The sequence below is a fragment of the Ailuropoda melanoleuca genome, chromosome 9 (assembly GCF_002007445.2).
Source record: "Ailuropoda melanoleuca isolate Jingjing chromosome 9, ASM200744v2, whole genome shotgun sequence".
Taxonomy (NCBI): domain Eukaryota; kingdom Metazoa; phylum Chordata; class Mammalia; order Carnivora; family Ursidae; genus Ailuropoda; species Ailuropoda melanoleuca.
This window is the reverse complement of record NC_048226.1, coordinates 94,652,807-94,675,368: the sequence shown is the minus strand read 5'-3', so window position 1 is coordinate 94,675,368 and position 22,562 is coordinate 94,652,807. Positions and strand designations below refer to the sequence as shown.

At 47.7% G+C, this 22,562-nt stretch overlaps 1 protein-coding gene across 1 annotated transcript in view; it reads left to right on the top strand.

Moving 5' to 3' along the window:
- The window catches only part of KCNQ3 (potassium voltage-gated channel subfamily Q member 3), a 309,775-nt gene extending 288,037 nt beyond the window's left edge, over nucleotides 1–21,738 (top strand). Inside the window, exons 10-15 of the mRNA XM_034668629.1 lie at nucleotides 3,008–3,210; nucleotides 4,053–4,155; nucleotides 6,486–6,617; nucleotides 9,282–9,380; nucleotides 11,066–11,150; nucleotides 12,768–21,738. Coding sequence (XP_034524520.1) covers nucleotides 3,008–3,210; nucleotides 4,053–4,155; nucleotides 6,486–6,617; nucleotides 9,282–9,380; nucleotides 11,066–11,150; nucleotides 12,768–13,502 — 1,357 coding nt within the window. The 3' untranslated portion in view covers nucleotides 13,503–21,738. The remainder of the gene's footprint in view (nucleotides 1–3,007; nucleotides 3,211–4,052; nucleotides 4,156–6,485; nucleotides 6,618–9,281; nucleotides 9,381–11,065; nucleotides 11,151–12,767) is intronic.
- Nucleotides 21,739–22,562: the final 824 nt, after the last annotated feature.

The following is a 22,562-nucleotide window of genomic DNA, read 5'->3' as shown; positions in this document are numbered from 1 at the left end:
TGTCATTAACTTCCTAACTCCCCGGGCGGTTATGCTGAGATTTGCAGTCAGGACAGAGCGGCTAAGGTTACTTTTGTCTTGCTTAGTTGATCTGGAATTAAGCTCCACATAAACTTATATCCTGCTGAGGTCAAGTTCAGTGACAAAGGTGAGTGTGTGAGACCGGCATTAGGAAGCACTGTAAAATAATATATAAATCCCCAGAACTTATCTCAGTTCATTTAAATTAAAAAAAAACACTTATTTTGTGGCTCAGGAAATTTTATCCATCCTTTACACACATGCCGCTAGCCCTCTCCTGCTTCTGCAGGAAGAGGATTATTAACCAAGATAATGGTGACAGCCAGCATTTGCTGAAGGCTTCTCCAATCCTCATTCCAGAAGTGGGCTAAGGGCTTTCCACACATCCCCTCATTTAACTCTCAGAAAGCCCTGAGCGCAGCGAGGGCTGACATCACCGTGCGTGTGAGGAGCTGGGGCCAGAGAGAGTGACTTCTGTGTCCTCGGTCACGTGTTCCTCAGGACCTAACCCCTCAGGGCTGGGATTTCCCCAAAGGTCATGATTTTCACGGCCACCCTCAACTTGGGGATGTGCTGGGGAAGGGCGGGTCGGTGGCTCAAAGATAACCAGGCCGAGTCTTTGCTTTGCTGGGATTGCACGTTACAGTGTGTGGGGGGGACTGGGGTGGAGAGCAGACGTGGAAACATACGGTCTGCACAGAGTGCGTGAGTGTGACAAAGAAAACTGCAGCATGTCTTTGGAAGACATGCGCAGCCCCTGATTTCTGGGGACGGGGGGAAGGGATGCTGAGGCTGTTGTAAAGTCGAGAGCGATGAGGTGGGCTGAGAAGGCAGGGCTCATGGCAGCTGGAGAGCTGGGCATGCAGGTGGGAACTCGGGGCTGGCAGAGGCTTGGTGCACATGGAAGGACACATCCTCTGGGTGATCTAGCAAGACACAGGAGGCAGGGGCCAAGAAGAAGCAGACCTGAGGAGAGACTGTCCTAACGTCCCCTTTCTACTGAACTCAAGGGTAGGAAAGCCTTCTTTCTGTTCAGTCGACTTCCTGCCTTGTGCAGGACTTCTAGCCCATGGACCCTGATACTGTTCTCTGTCCTAGCAGTCGTTCTTCTAGAACTGGTCGGGAAAGCCACTCTGAAAATGTTGTTTTTGGCGCAGGGAGGATAAAGCCATCGGAGTACTAGATTTTTCCGGAATGTACTCTGGGCAGGTTATTCGTGTAATGATGCTGGGTGGGGGAGAATAGTTCAGAGGGAGCCAGGAGTAATGCCTGCCCATCCACACGTTCATTCCCTTATTTATTAACCACATACGTCCTAGTGCCTTCTCTGTGCCAGGCTGAAGGCAGGGAACGTTCCAGATGTTATCATGTGTAATGTCTGCAGACCTCTACACAGCAGGTGCTTTAGGCCCGCTGACCGTTCAGGCCCCAGTGCTCAGAGAGTATGGGGCACCTGCTCTGCAGGGGGAGGGTTCCACCCGCCTCCACGGCTCCAGCACCCGCGACCTCCCCACTGCACCTCACCACAGATGCCAGCAGCTTCTGGCAGGAAGCACGTGGCTGCAATCACCCGACAACGCTCCTTAGAAAGACTAAATCAGCTCGGGCCAATGCAGAGCAGCTTCCACAGCCCATATTCATCAGCTCACCCATTCATTCCACAAGCACGTGGTGCACTACTATGTGCCAAGCCCTGTGTGGGGTAACGAGAGGAAGCCACTGAGTCGAGAGTGTCTCGATGTATGAAAACTCGCCGCGTGGCTTTTCTCTGGTATGTTCCATCCAAAGAGGGCCTTGTTCCTCATGCCCCAGGGTTGAAAAATAGAGGAAAGAAGTTAATATTTATAGAGCACCTAGTGTGTGCCAGGCTTTATGCCAAATCCTTGGCAAACATCATCTCCTTGCAACTGGGTGAAGTGGAGAGTGGTCCCCCCTATTTTAAAGGTGAGGGACCTGCGGCTCAGAAAGTACACGGATTTGCCCAAGGTCAGCTGCATGGCCAGGGGTGGACCTGGACACAAATTCTGTGCCGGGGCTATTTTATGTTGGACTGACTAGCATTTTTTTTGTGCCAAGAACACTTTTGGCCGTGTGATGAAGCCCAGGGACCCTTTCTCAGAATCACAATCTTGAATTCACATGTAAAACGCCTAAGGTTACGAAAGAAAGTGATTGTATTGATAACTATCAAAACATTGAAACATTTGAGATGCAGTTGTATGTGGGCTTCTCCGTGATGGATTTAAGGACAAGACCCGTGGCCGGTCAGAATACCACCATCATTTGGAAACAGCTATGAGCACAGCAATCCCCAGAGATAACCGGATCTAAAATGCCTTGTGATTTCTATTGTGGAAGACATAGGATAAGACTGGGACTTGAGGGTATTACTAGGGTTTATTACCTACATTCCTCATTGAAAGTTATGCTAATTTCCGTTAGAGGTTAGTCAAGTAAAGAGGCAATGTTTTTCCCATCCAAGCTCAGGGACCGCCTCCCCTCCAAGTTCAATCCATGGCCCCTATCTATCCGCAGACATCCGGGTTAGGGTACCTGCTTTCTGTAATTTATGTCATTCGAGTCTGTTCGAGGAACATTTGAAAGGCTTCTTCTGTGAGAGCTGCTTGCTGGGCACCATGGAGTGGTACAAAGGAAGTTATTGAGGAGACGGGACAGGGGAAGGCAGGAAGCTTGGCCACCTGCCACTGGGAGCTAGGCATCAGATGTCCTCTCTGCCATTTGAGCTCCATGTAAGCATTGGAGAAAAGACAAATGCAGAGAGGTTAAGAAACGTGCCCACCATGTCCTAGCTGGTAAACCGCCGAGCCCTGTCCCAGTCCAAGCTGCTAAATCAGCTTTAGTACTGAGGGCACGGCTCCCCTGGTCACATGCGGAGGTCAATGTGTGAGTCTTTATGGAGAGGGACGGGTAATTACGAAAGCCTGCACTCAAGGAGGAAAATTGTTCACTTTTGCTTATTTTGTAGCCAAAAGCTGGGTCTCTTGGATCGGGTTCGCCTTTCTAATCCTCGTGGTAGCAATACTAAAGGAAAGCTATTTACCCCTCTGAATGTAGATGCCATAGAAGAAAGTCCTTCTAAAGAACCAAAGCCTGTGGGCTTAAACAATAAAGAACGTTTCCGCACCGCCTTCCGCATGAAAGCCTACGCTTTCTGGCAGAGCTCCGAAGGTGAGACCTTTCTCGTCCCTTGCTCTGTCCCCTCCACTTCTCCCTGCCCCCCCTCACCTCCCCATCCTCCCTCCCCTATAGAAGACCTGCCCCATCTGTAGAGCAGCCCATCCCCATCTTCCTGAACCAACTTCGTGCTTCATCCCATGCACCTGCTGGCTGGGGACCCCTGCAATGCTCCCCACAGTGCGGGGAGTGGGGGGCTCCCGAGTTAGCTGTTCTCCGGGCCGGGATCGCCACACTCATCTGTGCAGACGCCTCCAGGGAGCCTTGGGACTCACGGCCTTGGTTCCTAAGTGTGGTCACATGGAGGTTCACTGCCTTGGAGGTCAACTTGAAGGACAGAGAGGGCCAGGTGCAGAGGGATCTGGAGACCCAGGGGCCTCAGCACCCCCAGGGGGCAGTGGGAGCAATACCTCCGTGTGTCCCTTTTACTTGTGACAAAGGAGGACAGGCAGGGCTCAGAATGTGACCCCACAAGGTCATCAGAGTAGTGACTGACAGCAGGAATCTGGACTCGGGTGTCTGACAACACCACCCACGTGGATGCCCTTTGCTGCCTCTGAGAGGTCACTCAGGAACCCCAAAACTCACATCCCCGCCTTGCTAGCCTTCTCCCCAGTCAACAGTCCTGAACTGCGGGCACCTCTAACTCATGTCTGGAGAATAGGAGGACCTGCTAAGAAGGCCTGAACGGCGTCACAACTAAAGCACACCATATTGTTTCACAAAGTGGGAGCAAAGACTCTGGCGGTTGAGCCTCGAAGGCTCTGACCGAATGGAGTCCCCAAGCCTTCCCAAGTGCTATGGCCTACTGTTTGATATGTGTGTCTCCCTCCCAGATGCTGGGACAGGTGATCCCATGGTGGAAGACAGGGCCTACGGGAATGACTTCCTCATCGAAGAGATGATCCCCACCCTGAAGGCCGCCATCCGAGCCGTCAGGTGAGGCCCCCTCCGCCCCACCGAGGGCCTACCCAGACCCCAGTTCAGCTCCCACAGGATATTGGCGTTGGGAAGGTGGGTGGGAAGCCCCATCATGTAACTCGTGAGTCAGGTCCCAGAGTATGGCAATACTGGAACGTGTAGCTGCCTGAAGAAAAATGACGTCTACGTTAGCAGGGCATCATGGGTAACTCTTGTTCCCTGGTTTATGAAAATGCTCCCACAGGCTCCTGACAGTATTAACAATTGTCATGCTCTTGTCTGGCCTTGGCCACCGTTTATTTCACGGGGCTGGGATTGGAGGGTATATTGACGTGGAGTTTTCTTCCTTTACAGACTTCTTACCCATAATAGATCTTATATGTCTCCATCCACCTAGCTCTTTTCAATTAGCATTTTCAGCAACATAGTCAGTTATAGGATTGTGCGTGTGTGTGTCAGATGAGACGATAATCTACCCTGGCTATTTTTGTTTTGCTTCAGAATTCCACAGGAAAATAAAAATAGGCTTACTAACAGGAAACCTGGATCAGAAGATGGGCTTATGAGCACTCTACAGCAGTGGCGGTGAATTCTAGAAACTAAGCTGGATTCTCCAAGAACTAGTTGTGACATTTTCAGCAAGATTCCTAGGCTAATCATTGATCAGGGAAGCACAAGAGGGTTATAATATGTGAACCTCAGCAGAGCCGTGGACCTGGTTTCTCATGACACCACCCGTGCAATGTGACAGAAGTACGGTGGGGTGAAGCATTACTACTAAGATTCGTAACTGCTTCAAAGATCTGATTCAAAGAAACAGCGAATGTGAGGGACGCCTGGGTGGCTCAGCCGGTTAGGTGTCCGACTCTTGATTTTGGCTCAGGTTGTGATCTCAGGGTCCTGGGTTCGAGCCCCTCGTTGGGCTCCATGCTCAGCAGGGAGTCTGCTTGAGGTTCTCTCTCTCCCTCTGCCCCTCCCCCTGTTTGTGCACACACTCTCTCTCCCCTCCCCCCCTCAAATAATACGTATATAAAATCTTTAAAAAAAAAGTAAAAAGAAAAGAAAACCAGTGAATGAATCTGTGCCAACCTGCAGGGAGGTCTGTGTTGTGACGATCTATGGTCTGGCTTCTGCCTTGTTCTTTTTAGAATTTTTTTATTGATGCCTTAGTTCAGGGTTTGGCGAACTTTTTCTGTAAAGAGCCAGATAGTCTTTCAGGCTTTGTGGTCCACAGGTGTCTGTTCAAGTACTCAGCTCTGACTCTGCAGTACAAAAGCAGCCCTAGACGGTACATACATGAATGGGGGTGGGCGTGTTCCAACTTTACTTTCAAAAACAGGCAGTAGGCCAGATTTGGCCTGTGAGCCACCCGCTGCTGACACCTACCTTAGAGAGAGCTGCAGCAAGGGCAGGCTTAGAAAATGGCACCCAGTTGGAAAGGATGGCACCTGAATTAGATGGCATAATCGATAAGCCAGAATAGTGTTGAGAAGCTGGACCTGGGCAATGACAAATGGAATGAACTCTGAATACACTACAAAAATTGACCCGCACAAGTAGGAGAAGGGAGGGCCTGAGGTAGGCCATGTATCCCAGCGCTGGCCTGTGATTGGAGGTTTTAACTGATACCATGCTCGGGGGAGGGGGTTGACCCCGTGATGGGCTTTTCAAGGAACATTAGCCATCTGGGGTGCCTTTATAGATTCCCGGGACGATGGAGGGGAGGCTTTGGCATCTACGAGTTCTGGATGCTCCCCTTTACTAAAAAGCTGAGAAAACTCAAGGAACTGAAGCTAGCTTCTCTTTTCTAGGCACTTAGAAGGCAAATAATTCAAGAGGCCGTTGACGAAGAGCTATGTCAGCTGTCCTCAAAGAGAAAGCAGTGTGGCATAGTGATTAAGGGCTGGGCCTTGTCGGCATACAAACCTGGGTTTGAGGACAGCTTTGACATTATTAGCCAGGTGGCCCTGGGAAGATGCTGGAGCTCTCTGGACCACAGTCTTATCATCTATGAGTTGATCTATCAGCTGGTTGTTCATAAAGCACGTAGCTCTGTGTCTAACCTGCAATGAATGCCCAATAAGTGTTAGCTTCATTGTTACTATGATTTCATTATTATTCAAATGATTGAAGAGAGATAGTCATGAAGAAGAGGCACTAGCCAGTCTAACTCTGTGTGGCTCAAAGGGGTGGAACCAGAACCATGAGTTGGAACTTCTCCTGCCCTGCCCCGCCAAGTCATTTTCTCTTTGGTTCTTTTCTCTCCCTGCCCCTGAGTGTGCTAGGCTTGAATTACGGTTTCCTTTACTCTCTACTCATGAAGCACACGTCTCTATTTCGCCTTGCAGAATTCTACAATTCCGTCTCTATAAAAAAAAATTTAAGGAGACTTTGAGGCCTTACGACGTGAAGGATGTGATTGAGCAGTATTCTGCAGGACATCTCGACATGCTTTCCAGGATAAAGTACCTTCAGACCAGGTAAGACAGTTGCATCCGGAGGAACTCTTCTCTCCTGACCATGAAGGAGCCAAAGCCCGATGAACCTAGCTAGAGCTCAGGGCGAAAGCCATTCAGAAATGGTCCAGAATGCTGGGGAGAAACTTTAAGAACAAAAACATTCATCAGGCTTGTGGATGTGAAGGCCAACAAGCACCGAACAGGCTGTGAAGAAGCTCTATGACTTTGACCTTAGCCAAGGTCAACACTCGGATCAGTCCTCATGGAGAAAAGGCATATGACTGACCAGCCCCTGACTTTGATGCTTTGGATGTTGCCACCCAGATTGAGATGATTATCAACTGAGTCCAAATGTCCAATGCTAAATATAAATTCTTCCCCATATTAAAAAATATTTTCATCAGGTATTGTTTATAATAGTGAAAATAATGGAAACAGCATCAATGCCAACTGGTAAGTGCCACCATTTTTGCTAAGCAGCTGGGTGCTCAGCATACGTATGTCTGTCTAATCCCTCATAACCTCACGCAGCACTGCATTGGGGACGTCCTCTTACAGACCATGAAACCCAAGCTCAAGGGGCACTGAACTTACCCAAAATTAATCAGTGGCAGAGCTGGAAGCCACACCGGATCCAACTGGCTGCACAACTCCTGTTCCGTCCTACGCACCACGTTCCACTTCTTCAATTATATTACATAGCGATTAAGAAAAAAAAATGTTCCCACTCTCATTAAAAAGTTATGCAACCATCAAATGACCCTTAAAAAATGTATATAATGAGGGGCACTGGGTGGCTCAGTCGGTTTAGCGTCCCACTCTTGATTTTGGCTCAGGTCATGATCTCAGGGTCGTGGGATGGAGCCTGCATCAGGCTCTGAGCATGGAGCCTGCTTCAGATGCTGTCCCTCTGCCCCTCCCCCACTCCCCCCACTCACACCCTCTCTCTCTCAAAAAAAGTATGCACAATGAGATAAAAAAATTATGCAATCATTGAATATATATATTCACAATATGATTACCAATAATACAGTCAGACGTATATGTATACACTTACACCTGCATGTGTCCATATACTTACATGTATACAAATGATTATATTCCTATATAGTTTCTGCATCGATCTTGGGAGGTTAATAATATATACATGTGGTATGGTTACAAAAACTATGCACATATGTTTACCTAGAAACAGACACACGCACTCCCATATAGGGAACCTGCCGAAACGGAGTAGATCTTCCCCCAAGGGATGGCAGTGGTGATCCTGAAGTGATGAGTCCACGTGTGATTTTTTTTCCACTTTTTAAATTTATCAAATCTTTAATGAATTGTAAAAATTTCCTTTTAAAACAAAACAAAAAAACATTTTAAAAAACCCCAAAGGGCAATATGAGATGAAGGCATAGAACTGACCTCAGGAAACCAGAGCCCTACGTGGGGCTCGTCCTCTGGTCTGTGTGAGATTTCAAGTGGACACAAGTCCCGTCAAGTCCTGTCTGGACCTCGGTTTCCTCCTCTGAACCGTGTTGCAGGGCCGGGGTGTCCTGCAGAGTGAACAGGACCATCGAGATGAAAGAGTAGGAAGTGAACCATGATGTCGGGTTGGGGGAACGCTTATTTGTGACCTGGACTTACCCATAAATGGAATATTGACTACTGGTGGGCATAGCGGCAGGCATACAGTCGGCACTCCATGCCTGCGTCATAACAGGATGTGCTAATGAGTTCTGAGCTGAACACGCTGTTACAGAGGCACATATGGTTCTGTCCGAGGTGAAGGGAGCGTGATGTCTAGGACATACCGATCAAAAATATTGGCCCATCTTAATGCACGCCGAGTGGACCTTCCTGCAGTCATTGCCTTCGGTATGTATTAGGCACATGCATTTCAAAGAGTCACCGCTGGAGGCTGGCCACCTGATAGCTGACTGCGTATCCCCAGCCACGCTGATAGGGTGGTGGGCCCGAGAGGAAGGAAGGGCGACTGAGGATATGGTGGTGTCCATGGGGAAGCCGCCCGGTCTGCAGAGAAACCGAGTGGTCCTTGGCCACTTTTGTGCGCACGGTCTTAGCAGGCCTGGGCCTGTAAGGAGCCTTCAGGGTTGCTCCCACACCCTGCCCCAGCCCTGCGGGGCAGTGGGGGCGTCTGTCTGCGGTTGTGCTCAGCGCCAAATGGACGGGGAGCTGGCGCCGCATGCAGACAAGGAAGCAAGGTGCAGGAGCAGGTGCGAGGCCACCCCCCAGTGGCCAGGAAGCCTGAAGAGCCGCAGAGATCCGCACAGCTGCAAATGAAGCCTAGGGTTTTACAGGAAAACTCCCTAATCAGATATTTGGGGAAAGAATACAAATGCTGAAAGACCAGATAGGCTTCCACATGGCCTTTCCTATGAGAACCAACAAGATGTGCTCCTCACCCTGTCTCTGGTTTAGGGGCTTCTCTCCCCTGGGTTGGGGAGATATGCTCGCTACTACTGCACAAAAGTAATAATAATAATAATATATAGCGATTATAAATTCTCTCTCCTTCACTCCCTCTTTCTCCCTTCTCCCCTCCCCCCCTTTCCCTTCTGTTATATTATTTCAGACCCTGCCTGGCTGAAGAGAGAAGAGAAGGAATCGCTCTCCTCTCTTTACCTGTAAAGCTCTTTGTGATGTAATCCCCTCCTTGTGTGTCTCTTTCAGAATAGACATGATTTTCACCCCAGGACCTCCATCTACCCCAAAACATAAGAAGTCTCAGAGAGGGGCAGCATTTACCTACCCATCCCAGCAATCTCCCAGGTGGGGCGTGGGAACATGGACTGAGGCCGCATGGCCCGTCCCCATCTCCAAATCTCAGCTCGCTTCCTTTATGGTTGGGGGTGGCAGGGTGGGGGGGGGGGGGGGGTTTTTTTTTTTTTTTTTTTTTTTTTTTTTTTTTTTTTTTGGGAGGTTGCCATTCCTCTCAGTAAAATGAAACAAAGAGCTTGAAGCTTATTCCCGTTTTGTAAGGTTTCCATACTAAAGACTTATTGCCCCTCTTCCCAGACTGTGTGGGTGACACTCCTTCTGTGGTTATTGAAAATAAACATAACCATCAATGGGTTATTAAAGAAGAGGGGCCCTGCAAGTTCATTGGAACACAAAGAATACCTCGTCCGAACAAAGTGGAAGCCATTTGGCTTTTCCTGCATCATTAGCCCTACGTTGACCGAACCCCCTCACAGAGAAGGAAATCAGGCGTCAGGCCTCTGACAGCACAGTCACAGGCAGAGAGCTCTGTCCCTCACCGGGGCAGTCCTGCTGTCCCCATACAAAGTGTTTGGAATTGTTCCTTGTCCAGGCCTCCAGTGAACCAGGCGCAGCAGTCCTGGAGAAGGTCTGCTGCCCAAATTTATATGTTCTTAATTCCCAGAGGTCTTCAGGGCAGGAAGCATGAATGAGGAAAGGGAGTCAGGCTTAAGGAAGAACTCCCATGAACCTTATAGCGATAACCACTTTATGAAAAACAAAGCAAGAGCATAAGCGGGCTGACTTAAAGACATCTGACCTTCAACCTCGGGCCAGGGGATGGAATAGGGAGTGGTGGACCCTGGGGTCCTGGAGGACACGTGCCCCAGCCAAAGGGGATTATCGTCCCCCTGCTCTGCTGTTGTTAATTTTAGGAATCGCTACCCTCTGGTTCTGGAAAGTCTCATTTTTCAAGAAAACCTGAACATCCAGATGTCATATGAAATTCCTTATTTTTGAAATGGCTTACATGTTTATAAAACTGGGCAAGCTAAGGAAAACGGTGAGCTGGAATGAGTACACGGGCCATGTCTGCTTTAATTCAAGACTGCTCAGCCAGAGACAGGCCAGGGACTGAGCAGCAGTCAGGAGCGTGTGAGAGAGAAAAACCAACTACGTCCAGAGTGCCTGACACGATGCTTTTGAGCCATAGCCAGGCTCCCTGCAGGTTCTCTTCCACTTAGAACATAACCTGCACCACCAAGGAACCATCCCAATGCCATTCCCCACCTGTTTCCCCGCCTTAACCAAATGGAACCAATGAGATACGGCCACCGTCTAGAATTTCAGAGATTAGCCAACCCCTAGTCCCACCCAGCCTACCCCCCACACACTTACATGAGAAGCTCTCAACCGCAGTTCAACACTGAAGGCCAAAAGAACGCTATTTAAAGGCACCGAACCTTCTAGGCACAGCGAGGTGATTTGTTACCTTTGACCCAAAGCCTCCTAAACACAGCTGAATATTTGGCTTCAACTATTGCTGCAAAGAAGGGTAAGACCCCGGGGCTGCAGGCAAGGAAATCCCAGCCTTTCCTGCCTCACTCGTGCCTCCAGAGCTGAGTGGGCCTCTTCCAGACCGCATAAGCGTGAGCATGGGGATGATAGCCCCAGGGCCGATGGCCCGCTTCGCTGAGCCAGCCTGGCACAGCAAACATAGGTACGATGAGCTTAAAGACTCGTTGGCTCTTTCCTAGGAATGAACCGTACGTCGCCAGAGCGTCCACCTCGGAAACTGAAGACCAAAGCATGATGGGCAAGTTCGTGAAAGTCGAAAGACAGGTAGATCTTTCCTTTCCCTCACCCAAAAACAAGCCGTAGAAGGTTTATTTTTAAATGTCCTTTTTTTTTTTCATAGGGAGATAAGAGTTGAGTCTGACCACTCAGAAAAAGGATGTGGAAATTCCATCCTGAGTTAGCACATACTGGCTCCGGGACCACATGCAAGTTCATTCGTTGTCCTGAGCCGCAGTGTCCTCATCTGTAAAATGGGGACTCTAACACCTCATAAGGGGACTAGGAGCATTGAATGAGTTGGTACACGTTTCGAATCGTGTGGAAAGTCACTGGCACGCAGTAGACGCTTAATAGACATAGCTGCTGGTCGCACGTGCTCGAGGTGCTGCTCCCTGAAGAAATGCTCGTCCCCTTCCCCACATTCCCTGTGTCCCTAGTCTTCCAGCCCCCAGAGAACAGGTCAGTGGGTAGCCCTGCACGAAGGGCCCTGGAGCAGGGCAGGCTCTCTGTGGCTTCGGTCAGGGCAGAAAGAGAAGCTGTTCCCACCCAGCACCCCATGCAGCTCACGTCTCACTGTCTCTGAAGGGGCCTCTGTGAGAGCCAAGTCCACTCAGCTGCGCACCGGACAGACGGCTCTGTCAGATCCCACCAGGATCCCTCCCAGCCCTCTTACGTTATTCATGACCCCACATGGGATCTGCGTGAGAGAGGCAAGAGGAAACTTGAAGGATTACTCTCTCTTGGCCTATCAGCAATATCATTTTTCACTTTTAAATTTTAATTTGTAGTCTCACCTCTTCCGTTTCCCAGCTCTGTGACCTTTGACAAACTGTTTTCTCTCTCTGCCTCTGTTTCCTCACCTATAAAAGAGAGAGAACACAGTCTTCACCTCCCTGGGCGGTTGGGAAATGAAAGGAGTCAACATCTGTAAGGGGCATCGAGCAGGGTCCGGCACTTCCTAGGTGTTCTAAGTAGTAATTACCGGTAAGGCTTGGATACTGTCCCAGCCTCTACGTGGTACTGGCCTACCTGGCCTCACCTGGAAGAGGGGGTGCTACTCCTGCCTGCAGGGCCTTCTGGGGAGTTGTGACTTGTTGGGGAGAGAACACCACACACGCACACATGCACGGGCACACACACACGCACACCGTGTGTTTGCACTCACAAAGATTAAATCAGTTCCCAGGTTTTGCAGGTAGGAGCAGATACTGTTTACCCGAGTGCACCTCCCACTCCAAGGCCCCTGGCTGGGACCTCAGTTCTAAGAGGTACAGCTCTTGCTCCCCACTGCCCTTGTGTCTGGGAGGCTTACACAGCCCATAGGAGGAACAGACGCTAACCCACAGGCTTCTGTCTAAGCAAATGTTCTCAAATCAAGAACTCCTGCTCCTTGACCCAAAGGCAGGGGCTCCTGGGGTACCAGTTGTCTTCAGATCCCTCTCAGGTCCCAGCTTTCGCTTCCCAGAAAGCCCTTGCTGGGTTGTTTCTATATTAGCACGAACACATGCACGGGGCTCCAAGGTAGGAAGTGCGAAATAACCCGTAGTTGTTCAGATGGTGATTTGCAGGAACCCTCCTGCTTTCCCGTGGTATTTCCTGCCGACCGGAAAGAGCCACCCCCGCCCTGGAAAAGCAGTGACACTCACTTGCTTGTATCTCCAGGTGCACGACATGGGGAAGAAACTGGACTTCCTGGTGGATATGCACCTGCAGCACATGGAACGGCTGCAGGTGCGCGTCACGGACTACTACCCGACCAAGGGGGCATCCTCGCCAGCCGAGGTAGAAAAGCTGGAGGACCACAGAGATTCCGATCTGAGAACCATCATCTGCAATTATTCTGAGACGGGCCCCCCAGAGGCCCCCTACAGCTTCCACCAGCTGCCCCTCGACAAAGTAGGCCCCTATGGATTTTTTGCCCACGACCCAGTGAACCTGCCCCGAGGAGGACCCAGTTCTGGAAAGGTTCAAGCGACGCTTTCCTCCTCGGCAGCGACATATGTGGAAAGGCCCACCGTCCTGCCTATCTTGACTCTGCTCGACTCCCGAGTAAGCTACCACTCCCAGGCTGAACTGCACGGCCCCTGCTCGGACCGAGTCTCCCCCCGGCAGAGACGGAGCATCACGCGGGACAGTGACACGCCCCTGTCCCTGATGTCAGTCAACCACGAGGAGCTGGAGCGGTCTCCAAGTGGCTTCAGCATCTCCCAAGACAGAGACGATTACATGTTTGGCCCAAACGGGGGGTCGAGCTGGATGAGGGAGAAACGTTACCTCGCCGAGGGTGAGACAGACACGGACACGGACCCCTTCACCCCCAGTGGCTCCATGCCTCTGTCCTCCACAGGGGACGGGATTTCTGATTCAATATGGACCCCTCCCAACAAGCCCATTTAGAAGGGGTCGTGGGCTGAGTCCTCCTTGTAATGTAGACAGACTTTGTACAGCTCACTTGCTCTCACACCCGACACTTGACGGTGAGACCACCAGTGGCTGATTCAAACACATGCATGTGCGTGGCGGCCCCCCACCGGGCAGGGGCTTTTCATGGCCTTCCTCCTCCCCAGGTCACCACAGTGAAGCCGCTTCCTTTTAAGCATGGTTTGCATGACTTTACAATATATAAATGGTACCGCTAATCTCTTCTAGGATACACATTTATCTGCTGTTCTTACTTTAAGTCATGATTGGACCAGGACGGGGAGAAATTAGTGACGAGCTGTGCTATCTGTCCGTTTGGTTGGCTGCTTTGGATTTTGGTTTGGTAAGCAGGGAATGTTCTTTAAGTTCTTTCTCGAACCCCTGCCCCTTTGTGTAAAGCAAATAGTTGGCGAACAAAAATGCATTGCCTATCAATGAGGTGGCCGACTGAGCTACAACGCTACGAAAGGAACGAGACGGTCATCACCTACCCAAAACCACGAATTTTTTTAAATTGTTTTTTTCAGAAAAAGCTAGCAAAACCATCTAAAAGCTCTCGAAGGGATCTCACTTGGTCTGCCATTGTCTGTATCCTGCCTGTTCCCTCATCCCTGGTAATCCCAAGTGTAGCATTTTGAGGGAGTTATGAATTGGTGGGGAGAAAACACACACACAGGTTCAAATAGTTTCCAATGTATGTAGCCAAAGATAATGAAATTTGTCAGAAGTAGGGTGCCCCTCTGGGCAGGAGCTAAGATCAGTGCCTTCAAAATGAGGTTTCAACTCACATTCCTCCCCATGGTACTTGTACAAAATATCCATCTCAAATGAAAATTAGAAATCAGAAATTATCTGGTCCAAGCTCTCCTTTGTAAAAATGAGAAACCTTTGGCTCAGGTAGAGACAAGCCCAGGGTCACCTCATCATCCCCTGGAGAGCTGGGACTCAAAGCCCAGTCAGCTGACTCACTCCATGCCCTGGTCTCCTCCTACCACACTACTCTGCCCTTTATACAGTGGGACCCAGAAATTGCACCAAGATACCTGGACTCTGTCGTGTGGCAAGCACCCACAACAAAATTTATCCAGCCAGAGGGGGCTGTTTGCTTTTACTGCAAAACGTGCTTGCTTGGTGCATTACATTTTGGATCTAGGGGAATAAAGCAAACACTTCAAGCAAGCAAGCGTCAACATTTATTATTAGGCAAATGGGCAAAATTTTCAGAACCATCCAGTTTTACTCCTCCAGATTTTTTAAACCACACGTAGCCATAAGATTAGCCCAAGTGTAAGCGGACCCCCTGGAGAGCACTGCCCTAGTGAATAAGTATTAATATTAAGCCCAAGCCATCCTCTGGCCTCTTATGGGGTGTCACTACTTTCTGAAACACTTCAATGGAAAAGGTTCCTGCTAGGCTTAGGCAGGATTAGCTAAATTACAACGCCAGACTATCACTGGCTCGCTCTTATCCTGCACCTAAGCACTGGTTGTGGGTGGTTGCCATGGTGACCGTCAAGCTGATCAAAGGGCCTAACCATCTACACGCAAATGGCGCGGATGTTCTCCTCACAGTCTTATCAAGAGCTATGGCAGCTTGGCAGACATCTGGTTGCTGGTTTCATCACGACTTGACGCAGGAACCTTGTACTTTGTTGGAGGGAAGAACTACTTTCTCAGATCTTGGTTACTTTCAACCCACATGTCAACAAGTACTGTGCAAAAGGCTCAGAGTACAATGGTGATGAAGGTGTGGTCCCCGGCTTCAGAAATGCACACCCAAAGCCTGCTGTCTCTGGCCCAGGGCAGGCATCTTGAGAGGAAGATGGCATTTTACATGGAGAATCTCACAAATAGAGAGGTGTTGGCATTGCAGTCTAAGGTGGGAAATACACAAGAATGATCACACAATTCAGACCTGAACCCGCCTCCCCTGTGGTTTGCCATTTGACCTTCTAGCAATCTGAAGGGCAAAGGGAATAGATCATATGCATGAAAGTACCATTGGAGTTAATGACCTAAGAAACCCTATGTCCCTTCCTTAGGGCTCGGTCCTTGCTTCTGACCCTCCTAGAATCTTTTACTACAAGTGATTGAGCTACCTATCATCTAACACGTTACTATGTTTTTTTTTTTATGTACATGAGTTATTTGGGACAAAACAAAAAAATGGAGAATGAATCAAACTCTCCACATATGCACCAAGTGTTTTTACCTACCTTACTAATATGCTTGCAGAACTGACTGGCCTCGGTATCTTACCAACAGACGCATTTTCCAGGAACTCAGTGGCGTTCTCAGGTGGGCAAGTGAGACTTTCTCATCCTCAAGCTAAACATAGTTTCCGTGGATCCAAAGTTAGAGGGCTTCCTTAGGTTCTTTGAAAAACCTACAAAGGATAAGAGCTTGTATTATTTCTTAAACCATTAAGAGGGCAGTCTAGCCTCCCTTGCTGGATCATAAGGCCAGGATGACAGGGATTGATTGGGTTTATGTCAATTACCATCATGTCTCCAACAGGTAGTAAGCTGTCATTATCAGTGTAGACAAAGACAAAATCCGTGATCATGAGTAACTAAATGATAAGACTTTTTAAAAGCTGTTCTTTCCCATTGAAGAAAAAGAGAAAAATGACCTTCTGGAATATTCTGCTTTGATACCCTTAAAAAAAAAATAAAAGCCCATTCCAGAAAAGCAAGCCAAACCTGTTCAAGTCACCTGCTCACAGACAACATCATCATGTGGCTGGCATTGATGAAGCAGAAACTCAAGGTGTAGGATTGAACTTAAGTTACAGGGAGAAACAATGTGTGTTTCCACAAAGATCTTTCTGTCAGCCAAAAGAACAGCGTGATGGAGAAATCCAAGAGGACTGGTTAATAATGTGACCCACGAACATTCTACTTCAGATATACCAGTGGTCCTGAAGCTGGCAGGGGAAACTACAGTAATTTTAGCAGAATCCCATGGAATCATGACAAATTAATTCCATTGTAAAAGCTAGTTTTTATGGTTTCCTCAAATGGAAGCGTAATCCCATTATAGGTGTTCGGTCTCTGTGTATCACAGTATGATACAGGAAAACTTGAAGAGGTCATTTTTTAGGAAGATCAAAATGAATGAGACAAAGCTATCTTCTAAATATTAGGTGAGAGGTGATCCTGCTGGGCTGAGAAGAACGTACTCGAGATCAAGTGTGTGTTTTGACCATCAAACACCAGCACGCAAGCAAACATGAAAAGTTTAAGAAAAAAATCGTGGGAGGAAAAGAAAAAAAAAACACATCAAATTGAGAAAGTTCTATTCACTGACTACACTTTTTCTGGGAACTGAGAGCTTGGACTTAGTAGATACAACAATGATATGAAGAAGCTCTAGTTTCAGTGAAAGAATCTCGAAAACCCCAAGATATACTGTAGTTCAAAATGAGCTCATTAGTCAATAATGAATGCATTATGCCTTGCCTGTTTTGTGCTGGGCAATTCCTAGACACTGTAAGTTGAAAGAATAATTACTTGTAGGAAATCCTAATATAGGATCTACTCGTAATTTGCAAGACCATTCTTCTAAATCCATGCCACTCTACTGAGAATGTAATAAAAACATTCGTTTGTTTATTCATTTATGAGATTTACTAAGCACCACTGTCTGCAAGGCACTGTGTCACACCCTGGAAATTCAGAGTTACGAAAACCACAGTTCCTGCCATGAAAAACATCAGATTCTGGCGGCCTGACATATTGGAGGTCCCTTCAAACTATGTCTACCAGGAATGGAAAGTATCAGATTTTATCCCTGAAGACAACTACGCAAGCTATTCCTCACTGAGGATCCATGGGAGATTGAGCATGGAGGAAAGTGAGAGTAAGAATTCTCCATCAAAATGGTAAGAACCCATCAGCTGAGGAAAGACTGAGTGGTTGAAAGAGGTCTTTGAGTTTGGGTTCAGTACTTTGGGCTTTATAGCTCCAAATATGCTGTGTACAAAGGAGGTTCTAGAATATCTGAGAAGGTTCTTCGGGGAAAAAACTAGCTTTCTTCTCCTCTCCAAATCCCTGCAATGACTGAGTCCAGACAAGAAGCTGGGTTACTTCCATTTCATAGTGTTGACCTAGAGGGGCTTATGGTACAAGCCAAGACACAACATCTATTTCAAGAGAAAGGTGTCACTCTGCCTATAGGACTCTGCTAATCAAATTCTCCTGGAGCAAGAGAAGAAATCTGCAGTGGTCTAAAAAGTTGACTGCACTTTGGATAGTACTGACAAGCATACCCCCAGCTTTCCCCAGAAGATGCCACGCAGCTGGCCTTTGTTTTCTGTGAATATGCTCCCACGGCATTTAGGACCATATGGATTTTCTTTGCTTTCTGAACCCCAGGCGTCTTTAGGAATTTACCTCATGTCCTCACTTGTCCTTGAAGTCTTGCTTATTTGGAGGTGAACTTTTTAAAAGACTAGAAGTCCTTTCTTTGTATCCAAATCACTCAACATTCCTGTGTTACTGATATTACACTATTCAAAACACAGCCAACAGTCCCCTGAACAAATTCCCTAACCTGATGCCCAGGTGAGACCATGTTAGGGACCAAGCTAGCTCCATAGCTTTAGTGTTTTGGGAAACCAGCAGTGGGAATCTCAAGAGACAGGAAGGATATAGACATGACCTGGATGAAAATTTGAGTTTCAGGGCACTCGCAAGTGTTTGACTTTCCTGGTCTGTTTTTGATTTTCAAATGAGACAATTGGTATATGTAAAGACCCCAGTACAGTGGTGGCTGGACACTGCCACACGTGTTCTTTTTTAATACTGTGTGTGGACACCACTGCCTCAGTTCTCGGTATCATTTATGAACTCCAAATTTACCCCCAGAAAATTCTTTTCTTAGAAAAAAGAGGTGGAAATGCCATCCTGATTCCAGCACTTTTATGGGGGCTGTTTTTTCAAAAAGTGCATCTCTAAAAATGAAACAAGGAAGGGCAGGAATGCTTGGAATGAAAGTGGCAGGACTGTTGGGTTGCTGTGGCTGGGTTGTGGCAGTTCCACTGGACCCACAAGACCGCATGTTGCAGCATTCTCTCAAAGGAAGATCTGTAGGAGGCAAAGCTAAGTAGCAGGAACCATGAAATATGAAGGGACTAGTGGTTGCAGCGAGGAAAGTTAACTGTGCCATGATGTCTGTCAGACAACACCCTAGCAATGAATGGAGAACTTCCAGAAGAAAGAGCTCAAGCTCGTGCAAACTCTCCCTAGGGGTATTAATTCCCAGCCTCCAACAACCTCAGCTTTGTTGTCCCTGTAGGAAAATTGTGACTAGTAGCTTGCTTCATTGTCCTAGATGCAGGAAGATACAATTTCATTGATTCCTAGATGCTCAGAGCAAGAAGAAACCTTGATCACCAAAAACAACCACCTCTCTTCTTAGATCAGGAAGCAGAGGCTCAGCGTAAAGGGAATCACACTAGTCACCCAGTGGCTGAATGAGTGCTTGGGTGGCAGAGTGAATCAAGAACCCAGGTCTCCTAATTCCTGGTCCAGATATTGGAGATCAAAAACTGACAGTCACATAGCAACCAAGAAGAAAACATTGTGTGTCAGCCCAGGAGATGAAGGAGGACTTCCTGGCCCACTCGAGAAACTGCTAAACAGACACATTGGATGGAACTTATTCCCGTCTCTGAAATATGATTGATCTCATGCCTTGAAAGACAGTGTTCATTCTCCCCAAATCCTGTTGACCTCCAAAGGCCTGGCACAACCACTGCTGCCATGGGCAGGTGAGAAAAGGATTGAAGAACAACCTCATGGCCATACAGGCACTCCTCTCCACTTCTCTGACCTTGCTACTTTGTCCCCTCCTGTCCCACCAAGTCTGGACTGGTTCAGTTCTTTGGCCCATCACTTGGACTTATTCAGCTCCAGAGCCATGCCTCGGATGGTATCCTCATCTACATGCCAATCCTTTCACAGGATTTTGCCTTGGAAGAAAAGTTAGTGGGTTTGATTTTAGGAAATGGGATGGGATTTTGGGGGAGCTCAATATGACCCCAAGGTGTTATTTCAACTAAGGTGTCCCTTCGCAGTGGGATCTCTGGGTCTCACACCTTGCTTCTCCTGCTTTGTCCAAGAGAATGCCCATCTTGGCTGGGTCACAACTGGTACTCTAGGGTTGTCACCGAAAGCTACAGAGAAGCAGACAGGATTCAGCTTAAGACACCTTATGTTTGTGTAACTGGGAAATTATTTTAGAAAGTAAACAGGCCTCCCCGTTGGCTCCAATGAGGATTAACATAGTTGGTTTCCACTTACGTTGTGCTTGGGACAGATTTGTCAGAATCTGGCAGGGCTCCCCAGTCGCCCTTGCTAAACCCCGTAGAAGGATGTGCAGATCTTCTGAGTCGGACTGAACCAGAAACTTCTAAGGCAAAGTCAGAAAGATGGCAGTCATTTTAGACTGTCATTCTACCTGTCTTCTTAGCCTCTAAATAGCCCTGTTCTGGGGAAATAAGTCAAACATGGACTCTATACAAGAGTAACCTGAGTGTGACTTGTAATTAACCAGTCAAAAGCCTGGCCTAGTGCTCAGGAATATATTTGTAATTCCTCTTCGATGTGTCAAATGGACTACAGTCTGATGCCTGAGAGGAGTGAACAATGGGAACATGTTTTCTTCCCATGTCCTACTCTGCCCACAAGACAGGTCTGGGAAGGGGAGAGAAACTTACCCTAAGCTGTCTTTGTGAGTTGCATGGTATGTGATGGTTCTGTCTCTTGACTTCCTGCGGTCCTCACCACAATCCTGTGTGGGTGGTATTAATGTCTCCATCATAGAGTTGAAGAAACTGAACCTGAGGAGGGAAATGCCTCGCCAAAGGCCAGGCATTCTAGAAGTGGAGCTGGGATTGTAACCAAAGCTCATGTACCTTCAAAGATTATTCTCCCCCTACGGTGTCTCCCAGGTCAATGGAAATGCTCCCACATCACACCCATGCCTTGCCCTCCTATGCCCAGCGGACTTTATAGTAAAACAATCAGACCCATTGGTTTCCCAGAGGGGACCAACGTCAGCTGCTCCATTCAGCCAACCAGTGGGTCCTAGCTGTCCCTTTGAGTGGGTTCACAATCCAGCTGTCAGTGGCAGAAAATAATGCCACATAAATTTTTCACCTTGTTCATGGTGGAATCCATTAGGTCTGGGAACTTGGTGTGGCTGCGGATAATCCCATTAAGTGCCAATTGTTCTCCGCCCAGCACCCACCAACCCTGCCACCAGGATCTCCTGTCATTGATTTATCCAAACAAATTCAAATGTGGTTCCTGACTCTGGTCTTCTGTCTCTAGACTGGACCCTTATTTCAGGCCTTGGAAATCCTGCAAAGGCAGGTGAGTCTGCAAAAACATTCTTTGGGAGGCCAAACGCTCACAACAGTTGTGTTTCTCTTTCTCAATATTAAAAAGATCACAATTCTCCAGTGAGAAGTCAACCTGATCTGGTAATTGGGCCCTATTTCCCCTCTGAATACTTTTTCAAGGGAAGGGAGAACAGCTCCACCCTCCATGTGCCTGTGAGGGTTAAGAATCCACGTGGGAGGACAACGTCCAAGATCGGTGGCAGCCGTGTTCCACGCATCAGAGATCTTACTGCTGGAGACACGAGGCAGGCTCTGCCCATGTTAAAAATCACATTAGAAAGATGGGCCTACTTCATCAGATCTGTCAATCATTTCCTGTTTTAAAGAGAAAAATGCTCTCCACGTTGCTTTCAATGGGATATGGCTATTCTTCCTTTTCTTTTGTTCTTTCTTTCTAATGTAGCAGCGATGGAAAACACCAGTCTCTGCCGAGCAGATTGAGATTTCCAGTGACATGAATCCATTGTATTTGATTTTGGATTGTATTTTCTTTAACCCCCTTTAACGGCATAGAATTCTGGTGCCTTGCTCCCTGAATTTGTCTCCATGCTACAAGTAGGCTTCCTTCACATTCTGGCTTACACGGGAACACAACTCTTCCACAAGTGGCCTTTAGTGCTCTTTATAATATGATTTCCTGTAATTTTTAAACTGTATGTGTAATTTCTATTCTGGCTCTGTCCAATATTTGAACAACTTTACTAGGTTGATTTCCATATATATTATGCAAACACTTCTTACCTGATTTTTTATGTTCTATCTTAAAACAAATACTGCACCACTTATTAATAAATAGACATTTCAATGATCATGGGGCAGAGTGATGTTTGCTTCATGGACGACATGGAGTGACAAGGCGGTCTGTTACTGGTTGTGGGAGGGAGCGAAAGAGGAGATGTGAGCATATTAATAAATGTGAGAAAAGAAGCAATTGAGTGGGAGAGGTGGAAGAGAATAAAGGCACAAGAAAGAAACTGTGATTGACGGAGTAAAGAGTGAAACTCATAACCATGAAAAGTACATGATGTGGGTTGCACTCCTCCTCAGAAACAGCCACTATGCACAGGCTGGAAGTATAGCATTTAGTGAAACATTGTCCAATCATCACAGTTTTAAGACATGATTACTCCCACTTTATAGATGAGGAACTTGAAGTCCAGAAACAGAAAGAGACCTGGCCAAGGTCAGACACTAAACAGTGGAAGAGTCACAATTAGAACCCAGGACCATCTACCCCCAACCCCAAGCCTCTTGCTACTTCCTTTGTAGAAGCTTCACCTCCTAAGCCAGGTGGGAGGAAGAACAAATGGGTGGCTCAGAGAGACCGTGGGGGAGGAAGTCAGGAAAGCTCACATCAGATTGCCTCTCTCTAGTGTCAGTAAGTAGGAAGGGATGTTTTCTCATGAGGAAGGAGTTGGCATGGGAAACCCTGGGGAATTACTGAATCTTTTGATGCCTTAGTTCATTATCTGGAAAGTGGGGAGTTTGAGTTGATGTCTGTAGGGAAGTCAGCAAAGGATCTAACACAGTAAGTGTTCAGTGAGTGACAGTTTTTTACTTTATCCTGTGCCCGCATGCCAGGTTGCCTTAATTTGAGTTCCCAGAAGAATAGAGATAAGATGGTGGGT